General features: G+C 52.8%; 1 protein-coding gene across 1 annotated transcript in view; it reads right to left on the bottom strand.

Annotated features, from left to right (window-relative positions):
* Nucleotides 1-10,000, bottom strand: part of LOC125047756 (anion exchange protein 2-like) — a gene marked incomplete in the record, with an annotated part of 175,022 nt that overhangs the window by 12,285 nt on the left and 152,737 nt on the right. Inside the window, 2 exon segments of the mRNA XM_047646171.1 lie at nucleotides 1,937-2,174; nucleotides 3,517-3,718. Of these exon segments, the coding sequence (XP_047502127.1) occupies nucleotides 1,937-2,174; nucleotides 3,517-3,718 (440 nt within the window).

The following is a 10,000-nucleotide window of genomic DNA, read 5'->3' as shown; positions in this document are numbered from 1 at the left end:
AGAGAGAGAGAGAGAGAGAGGGGGGGGGGGGGGGCAGAGACTCGATCGAGACAACGGCACCGCCTCACTGGCCTCCGTCGGGGATTGTCCCGGGCCCTTATCCCGGGCCCTTGACTTCCTTCTGCTCCTCCTTTTCCCCCCCCCCCCCCCGCCTACCAAGGCCGCCGTCTTCAAGATTTTCGGACTTCAATCGCTGTCCTTGCCGACGCGACAGCACCGGTCGTCTCTTCACAAAGGCGCGGCTCCGCTTGTCCGTTCTTGCTTGTCCGTTCTTGCTGCTCCCTTGCGACACCCGCTTGACCTTTCCCCCGGCTAAGGTAAGGTCAACCCTCATAAAGAGTCGACCGAAGAGTTTACTAAGAGCTCTCAACCCCCCACCCTCTCCCCTCCCCTTCCCCTCCCCCATCTGTCCTACCCCCCGGAATCAGCGCTCGGCCGCGGGGAAATGCGCCGCCTCGATCAGCCGTTTATTCCCTTCAAAGTTCAAGGCTGCGGGGCTGCATGCCCAAGGCGGAAGTTCAGGCTGACTAGCTGTTCCTGCCCTCTTCTCCCCCCTTACGCCCCCCCCCCCCCCCCAACCTGCCTTACGCATTACCCTGACAGTTTTCCCTTTCACCTGTTTCTCCAGCAGCCTCCTTCCCACCCACTCCGCTTCCCTCCCTCACCCGCCCCCCGAGAGACCCTCCCTTACCCACTCCTTAACAGCCTCCCCTTATCCATCCCTAAACCTTTCCCCCTTGCCCCTTACCCATCCCCTACCCACTCCCTTAACACCCACCCTAACCCATCCCCTGCCCACTCTCCTACCGGCCTCCCCTCCCTCACCCCCTACTCACAGAGGATACATTCCCTAAGCAAACAGAGGTAATGTCCCCATGAATCTACAAGCGTGCATTCACATACCAAAGCTGTTAACGAAACCTAAGTCAATTCAACCCCGTTGAATAGTCATAAAACCCCATTCATCCTACCATAAACAAACGCTTTTTTCTCTCTCTTCTTAACGGCGAGTTTAACCTTGAATAGTGATGCAAGTTCAGAGCCCGGCGGATTCTCGTATGCCGCGTAGTGGGAGCGCGAGCGAGGCTGCATGCAACAGGTGCTTATGCGTCTCCGCTACGAGACTGCCTGGGCTTCGGGGGAGGCGGGGTCCGACTGGTTCAGGGAGACTAGACTAAGGGAGAGGAGGTAATGAAGCATGGTATTGCTAGCATCACTAACGTAACGGCAACGAGGGCGAGGGGAATTGGGATGATGATGATGATGATGATGATGGTGATAAAGTAATAACAATGAAAAGGAGAGATGCACATGCATATAAGGCACACTCACTGATGAAGAATCAGGCAAATAAATAAAATACAAAGACTAGCATATATAAACACACTCTTCCAACCTCGATTAACACAGCCCAGCCACTTTTGACAGATAAGTAAAAAATATAACGAAGGCACACAAGCTCGCGCTCGCGCTCTCTCTTTCTCTCTCTCTCTCTCTCTCTCTCTCTCTCTCTCTCTCTCTCTCTCTCTCTCTCTCTCTCTCTCTCTCTCTCTCTCTCACGCACAGACGCGCACACAGACACACAGACACAAAGACATACACGCACACGCACACACACACACACATACACATACACAGACACATACACATACACATACACACACACATACACATACACATACACATACATACACGCACACACACACATACACATACACATACACACACACATACACACACACACACACACACATACACACACAAACACACACACACACACACAAACACACACACACACACACACACACACACACACACACACACAACACACAAACACACACACACACACACACACACACACACACACACACACACACACACACACACACACGCACACGCACACAAGCACGCACACAAGCACGCCCCTCAAACAGACCTGCGTGTAGGATTCCTCGCGGTTGGCGGCCTTGGCGTCGGGGCTCGGGTCCTTGGCCACGCTGCCGTTGGAGAGGACGCCGCCGTTGCTGGTCTCCTCGTTGGAGTTCTGGCGCCGGAAGCCGGAGAAGGTGTTCACGTGGAACAGGTTGGAGAGGCCGGCCTTGCGCACCGAGGCTCGCAGCCCACCGTCTAAACTCAGGGTCGTAGGCGAGTGAGGGAGCTTCTCCTCGGAGTTGCTGCGGGAGACACGCGGAGGGGGTCACAGGTGGCCGAGGGGAGGGGGGGGGGAGGGAAGGAAGGAGGGGCAGAGAGGGAAAGGGAAGGAAGGAGGGGGAGAGAGGGAAAGGGAAGGAAGGAAGGGGAGAGAGGGAAAGGGAAGGAAGGAGGGGGAGAGAGGGAAAGGGAAGGAAGGAGGGGGAGAGAGGGAAAGGGAAGGAAGGAGGGGGAGAGAGGGAAAGGGAAGGAAGGAGGGGGAGAGAGGGAAAGGGAAGGAAGGACGGGGAGAGAGGGAAAGGGAAGGAAGGAGGGGGAGAGAGGGAAAGGGAAGGAAGGAGGGGGAGAGAGGGAAAGGGAAGGAAGGAGGGGGAGAGAGGGAAAGGGAAGGAAGGAGGGGGAGAGAGGGAAAGGGAAGGAAGGACGGGGAGAGAGGGAAAGGGAAGGAAAGAAGGAAGGAGGGAAAGGGAAAGGAAGAAGGAAGGAGGGAAATGAAAGGGAAGAATGAAGGAGGGAAAGGGAAGGGAAGAAGGAAGGAGGGAAAGGGAAGGGAAGAAGGAAGGAGGGAAATGAAAGGGAAGAATGAAGGAGGGAAAGGGAAGGAAAGAAGGAAGGAGGGAAAGGGAAGGAAAGAAGGAAGGAAGAAAAGGGAAGGAAAGAAGGAAGGAGGGAAAGGGAAGGGAAGAAGGAAGGAGGGAAAGGGAAGGAAAGAAGGAAGGAGGGAAAGGGAAGGAAAGAAGGAAGGAGGAAAAGGGAAGGAAAGAAGGAAGGAGGGAAAGGGAAGGAAAGAAGGAAGGAGGGAAAGGAAGAAAGAAAGGAGGGAGGCAGGAGGAGGAGGGTAAAATGGAGAGAGGAAAGACAAGAGAGAGTAAGAGGGAGGGAAGAAGGGAGGAAGGTGGGAGGGAGGAAAAGGAAGGAGGGAAAGAAGGGTAATAAGGAGGGAGGTATACGGAGAGACATACAGAGACAGGGAGAGGGGGAAAGATATATATATATATATATATATATATATATATATATATATATATATAGAGAGAGAGAGAGAGAGAGAGAGAGAGATAGAGAGATAGAGAGAGAGAGAGAGAGAGAGAGAGAGAGAGAGAGAGAGAGAGAGAGAGACAGACAGAGACAGAGAATGAGAAAAAAAAAACACTATGGCACTTATATTGATAAATCAGAGTACAAAAGGCAACGAAATATATAAGAAAAGGCTAATGAAATTATAAGGCTATTGGAAAGTGTGACTAACTAAGCCAACTGTCAAAAGTTAAAAAAAAATACAAATCCGTACACACACACTTCTCCCCTCCCTTCCCCACCCACCCTTCCCTTTCCCTCCCCCTCCGTCTGCCCCTTCCCCCTTACCTATTAAGCGTGGACTTCGACCCTCTGGAGGGGAGCCTGAAGGAGGATTGGTTTTCGCGGATGTGTTTGTGTCTGAGGAGTAGGATGCGGACCACGGCGTCGCGCTGGTCGGGGGGGATCTGGTCGCACGCCACCATCTTGTCCACGACCCGGGCGGCGATGCTCGGCAGGTCTCGCTCCTCGAGGTCCAGCAGCACCGCACCTGCGGGGGGAGGGGGGAGCGGAGTTAGAAGGGCAACGGCAAAGAAGAGATTATATGAATTAGGAGAACAAAATAAAAAAAGTAAGGAACTTGTATGCAAGGAATATAGACAGACTGATCGATACGATGCCACATTTGACACAAATGTTACGATATCCTCCAGACCAAATACCTTTACCACAAAATAAAACAAATTCCCCGAAACCTGTCCCCCTAGCCCCTCAACACTTCCCAAACATGTCCCTTTTCCATCCCATTCCCAAAGCAGCGCGAGGTCGGCCGAGACCGAGACACGCACGCACGCAAAACGACCTCGACTCCTTCTCGGGCTTCAGACCCCGGCCATTAACATTCTAAGGGCCCCTGGAAGCACGGCGGCGCTCTCTCGTGGCCTTGGCTCCTCCATCGACGCCCCGGCCGCCCATACGCAATGCCGCCCAATGCAGTGGACGCCCCCCCCCTAACAGATGCCTGCTATACTAAGAGCCCGGTAGCTTGAAGCAAATCCTGGCGAAGCACACATACGCACACATACACATGCATACATACGCAGAGATATAAACAGACAAACGAACACAGACACGCAAATAAATGAATATGAAATAGGAAAATACAATCTATGCAAATAACTAGTTCGCAAAGGGGATAACAGTGCAAAATGATCACGAAATCACAAAAGAAACTATGCATGTGGAACGCGCGCGGTTTTTTCTTTTCATTTTCTTCTTCTTTTTTTCTTCAAAGAGTGTAAACATCCCCCAAAATAAGAAATAAAATAGTGAATCAGCACACCCAGGTTAGGAGCCGCGGCATGCCAAGAGTGCCTCATTACACCCGTTTTATTTAAATGCTGCCGTTAACTGCTTTGTTGTCGGAGGTTAAAGCACCCAAGATTTATTATAACTGCGTAATGACCCCGCTGAAATGATCAACGCCATAACCGCCTAATTGTTCCAGCACGAGGAAGGAGTTTTTCAAGCTATTAACATATGGAAGAGAGATGCGTTACAGTTTCACAAACAAAACAGAGAAGAGAGACGACAGAAAAGGTGTATGAGGAAAGATATCGGATAAATACGAACAAAAAAGTCAAAAGCTTAAAGGCATATAATACATATAGCTATATCTTTATCTATCGATCACCCATCTTTATCAATTCAACTTCTTATCTCTACCTATCCATCTCTCTATCTCTATTTATCTGTTTGCGTAGATGCATATGTATTGCATTACGGCAAATTCCGACGGCATGGACCTGCGAGAATGCAAAATTACGTATAATTGCATATGCACACACGGGTCGGGCGGCGGAGGGGTGGAGGGGCGAGGGGTGGAGGGGCGAGGGGTGGAGGGGCGAGGGGTGGAAGGGCGGAGGGTTGGAGGGGCGAGGGGTGGAGGGGCGGAGGGGGAGAGGGGCGAGGGGGGGAAGAATGAGGGGTGGAGGGGCGAGGGGTGGAGGGGCGAGGGGTGGAGGGGCGGAGGGGCGAGGTGTGGAGGGGCGAGGGGTGGAGAGGCGGAGGGGCGAGGGGTGGAGGGGCGAGGGGGGGAGGGGTGAGGGGTGGAGGGGCGAGGGGTGGAGGGGCGAGGGGTGGAGGGGCGAGGGGCGAGGGGTGGAGGGGCGAGGGGTGGAGGGGCGAGGGGTGGAGGGGCGAGGGGTGGAGGGGCGAGGGGGGGAGGGGCGAGGGGGGGAGGGGCGAGGGGGGGAGGCCAGCTGCTGCCATGCATTGCCGGGCACTGTAGACGCCCACTTGTACATGCACCAGTGACACATTGGTCAATCGCCATGCAACCTGTCACCTCTTGCTTGATTTCTCCCGGCTCATGTGACCCCCCCCCCATCCTCCTCCTCCTCCTCCTCCTCCTCCTCCTCCTCCTCCTCCTCCTCCTCCTCCTCCTCCTCCTCCTCCTCCTCCTCCTCCTCCTCCTCCTCCTTCATCGTGTCTCTTCTCCGTGCGCTTCTACGCCGTTTATCGTGATCTCTTCGCCGTCATTCTCCATACACCCGGACTGCCGAATGGAAGAAGAAGAAGAAGGAGTTGGAGGAGGATAAGAAGAAGGAGAAGAAGAAGGAGAAGGAGGAGAAGGACAAGAAGAAGAAGAAGAAGAAGAAGAAGAAGAAGGAGGAGGAGGGGGAGGGGGAGGAGGAGGAGGAGGAGGCCGAAGGTGCGCGCACTGCCGGCGGCGAGGGGGGCGTCGCCGAAGGCCCCGACGGCGTAGCCAACGACGGACCCGCGCCGCTCAGCATTCAGCGGCGCGGCGGCGAGCGGCTCCAAATAGCTCCATGAGCATAACAACACTCGGGCGGGAACAGCCACGACGCTGAGCATGAGTCCATGAACGGGCTCGTGGGGGTTGCAAGGGCATGCGCACCCTCAGCCGTAAGGAGGAAAAGGAGAGAAGAAAAAGGAAGAAGCCGCAAAGGATGATGAAAGAGGCGAAGAAAAAGAAAAAGATGAGCGCCTACGTTGCTAAGGTTGCTGTGCTCCGTCAGGGGGGGGGGGGGGGGAAGAGCACGCATACATACAAATATGCAATAAAAGTACTGGGAGTAATACTGATTCCACTTTTTGGAGGTTACTAGCAATGGCGGGAAGGAGGTAGGGAGGGATAGAGGGAGGGGAGGGGGAGGGAGAGAGAGAGAGAGAGAGAGAGAGAGAGAGAGAGAGAGAGAGAGAGAGAGAGAGAGAGAGAGAGAGAGAGAGAGAGAGAGAGAGAGAGGAGAGAGAGAGAGAGAGAGAGAGAGAGAGAGAGAGAGAGAGAGAGAGAGAGAGAGAGAGAGAGAGAGAGAGAGAGAGAGAGAAGAGAGGGAGGGAGGGAGAGAGAGAAAGAGCGAGCGAGGGAGGGAGGGAGGGAGGGAGAGAGAGAGAGAGAGAGAGAGAGAGAGAGAGAGAGAGAGAGAGAGAGGGAGGGAGGGAGGGAGGGAGGGAGGGAGGGAGGGAGGGAGGAGAGAGAGAGAGAGAGAGAGAGAGAGAGAGAGAGAGAGAGAGAGAGAGAGAGAGCGAGCGAGCGAGGGAGGGAGGGAGGGAGAGAGAGAGAGAGAGCGAGGAGGGAGGGAGGGAGGGAGAGAGGGAGGGAGAGAGAGAGAGAGAGAGAGAGAGAGAGAGAGAGAGAGAGAGAGGAGAGAGAGAGAGAGAGAGAGAGAGAGAGAGAGAGAGAGAGAGAGAGAAAGAGAGAGAGAGAGAGAAGAGAGAGAGAGAGAGAGAGAGAGAGAGAGAGAGAGAGAGAGAGAGAGAGAGAGAGAGAGAGAGAGAGAGAGAGAGAGAGAGAAAGAGAGAAAGAAAGAAAGAAAGAAAGAAAGAAAGAAAGAAAGAAAGAAAGAAAGAAGAGAGAGAGAGTGTGCGAGCGAGCAAACGAGAGAGAGAGAGAGAGAGAAAGAGAGAGAGAGCGAGAGAATCACCCGTAGGAAAAAGCGCCCGGGAGGAAATGAATGAGCGAGCGACCGTGATCCAAGGTGAGCGCATCCCAGCTCGGCCGCCACTTAAGGGAAAACTGGCTTTCTGCCGCTGCCTTTATGGCGATTTCAACGAGGCGGGGGAGTGAGCTTGTTTTCACCCTTACCCCTCCCTCCCCATCACTCGGGCAAAATCTCGTTTCCTTTCTCTCTTATCTCTCTTTCTCTTTTACCCTTCTTTCACTCTTTCTCTTCTGCCCTCCTATCTCAACACTCCCCCCTCTCTCTCTCTCTCTCTTTCCATCTCCCACTCCCTTTCTCTCTTTCCATCTCCCTCTCTCTCTCTCTCTGTCTCTCTCTCTTTCCATCTCCCTCCATCCCTTTTCTCTCTCGCTCCCTCTCTTTCCCTCCTCCCTCCCCTCTCTCTCTTCCGGTAACCTTGCGCTCTCAGTCACTCAGAATACTTGAGGAATGAGTAATGAGGAGCAAGGACTGTTAGAAGTAATCACTCCAAGAAATCGGAGACCGGCATTCTTAATTTCCTTTTCTGTCTATTTCTCCCTTATTCTCCCTCTTCTTTGGCCCTGCTCTCCCTTCCTCTTTTGCCGCTCTCCACGATAAAAAGAAAAAGAGAAATGAAGTGACTGATAAAGATAAAATATTAGATGAATGACAAAGAGAAAGAAATGAAGAAGGGTGAAATTTGGGAGAGAGGGAGGGAGAGAGGGAGGGAGGGAGGGAGGGAGGGAGGGAAGGAGGAAAGGAGGGAGAGAAAGAGGGAGAGAGGGAGGGAGGGAGGAAAGGAGGGGCAGAGGGAGAGAGGGAGGGAGGGAGGGAGGGAGGGAGGGAGGGAGGGAGGGAGAGAGGGATGGAGGGAGGGAGGGAGGAAGGGAGGGAGGGAGGGAGGGAAGGAGGAAAGGAGGGAGAGAAAGAGGGAGAGAGGGAGGGAGGGAGGAAAGGAGGGGCAGAGGGAGAGAGGGAGGGAGGGAGGGAGGGAGGGAGGGAGGGAGGGAGAGAGGGGATGGAGGGAGGGAGGGAGGAAGGGAGGGAGGGAGGGAGGGAAGGAGGAAAGGAGGGAGAGAAAGAGGGAGAGAGGGAGGGAGGGAGGAAAGGAGGGGCAGAGGGAGAGAGGGAGGGAGGGAGGGAGGGAGGGAGGGAGGGAGAGAGGGATGGAGGGAGGGAGGGAGGAAGGGAGGGAGGGAGAGAGGGGATGGAGGGAGGAAAGGAGGGAGGAAAGGAGGGAAAGAGGGAAAGAGGGAGGGAGGGAGGGAGGGAGGGAGGGAGGGAGGGAGGGAGGGAGGAGGGAGGGAGAGAGGGAGGGAGGGAGAGAGGGAGGGAGGGAGGAGGGAAGGAGAGAGGGAGGGAGGAAGGGAGGGAGGAAAGGAGGGACAGAGGGAGAGAGAGAGAGAGAGAGAGAGAGAGAGAGAGAGGGAGGGAGGGAGGGAAGGAGGAGTGGAGAGAGAGAGAGAGGGAGGGAGGGAGGGAAGGAGGAATGGAGAGAGAGAGAGAGGGAGGGGGAGGAAAGGAGGGAGGGAGGGAATAAAGGAGGGAGAGAGAGGGATGGAGGGAGAGAGGGAGGGAGAGACGGAAGGAGAGAGGGAGGGAAGGAGGGAAGGTGGAAAGGAGGGAGAGAGGAGGGAAGGAGAGAGAGAGGGAGGGGGAAGGAGGGAGGGAGAGAGGAGGGGGGAAAGGAGAGGAGGGGGGAAAGGAGAGGAGAAAGGAGGTCGCGAAAGCAAAATGGCGTTTCCTGAAAATGATGTCACTCAATAGTAACAAAGGGTCTTCATGTAACGAGTCTCCGATGAGCCAGGGAAATCGTGAAGACGGTTTGCCTTTCACAACCATTCGATTTCCAGCACGTTACCCAAATCATAACAGCAGCAAAACCTAACAAAACCAACTCACCCATGACAATCACCGAAGGCCTACGATAGACCGGCGGCCATTTTGAATACCCCCAAAAAGCCTTCCCAAAATGGCGGACACATGACATCGTTATGCAGTAATCTGACTAGCCTTATTATCGAATCTATCCGTGAACTATTCCGATTTTATCCTGTAACTGAAAAAAAAAAAAAAAATACAAAAAAAAAAAAATCTGCCTGCAATATAATTTTTCGAGAGATCAAAATTTCGGTTCCCCTTGGCGGCAGGGAAGACGCACGCAGCCTCGGGATTTTAAAGTTCAAAAGAGTGTTATCGAGGTCGTACTTGTGTCACGCTGTTAAGGCAAAGTCTTTCTTCGTCGAGGATCGAAATGGCGAGGAAGAAAGAACGAGAAAGAAAGAAAAAGAAAGAAAAAAACGAAAGACAACAGGAGGGATTGGGGATGAGAAAGAAAGAGAGAATGGCAGAGGGAAAGACAGATAGATAGACAGAAAGACAGATAGACAGAAGGATGGATGGATAGATGGATAGATAGAAATAGAGAAAGAGGAGAGAGAGAGAGAAAGAAAAGAGAGAAAAATGAGAAACAACGAGGGCGCTGCATTTTAAGCATAAAAAGGAAATAGCCTTTGTATCTTAGTATCTTACTCAAGATGAAACGAACAATTCAACCAAAGGAATCAATCAAAGACGAGTCTCGAAATCTCAAAACAAAAAAAAAAAAAAAAAAAAAACAGACATTCGGATCGCGAAAGTATACATAGAAATTCGAGAGTGACTGCGAAGATTTCTTAAAGCAAAAAATACAATAATAATGACAGCAAATGCGAGCGAACGCTGGAGAATAATTTCTAAAAATAGTTAATTTACGACACCGCTTCGAAGCACATAAACGATAATAAAAGAGACAACTGGCCCTTTGTCTTTCTCGGTGTCCAAAAGACATATCATTGTATTGTGAATCCGGTGCTATGGATCCTTAAAAATCAATATCAAAGTCTGAA

Source organism: Penaeus chinensis, chromosome 42 (assembly GCF_019202785.1).
Source record: "Penaeus chinensis breed Huanghai No. 1 chromosome 42, ASM1920278v2, whole genome shotgun sequence".
NCBI lineage: Eukaryota > Metazoa > Arthropoda > Malacostraca > Decapoda > Penaeidae > Penaeus > Penaeus chinensis.
The sequence above is the reverse complement of the archived record's forward strand: the minus strand, read 5'-3'. Positions and strand labels throughout refer to the sequence as shown.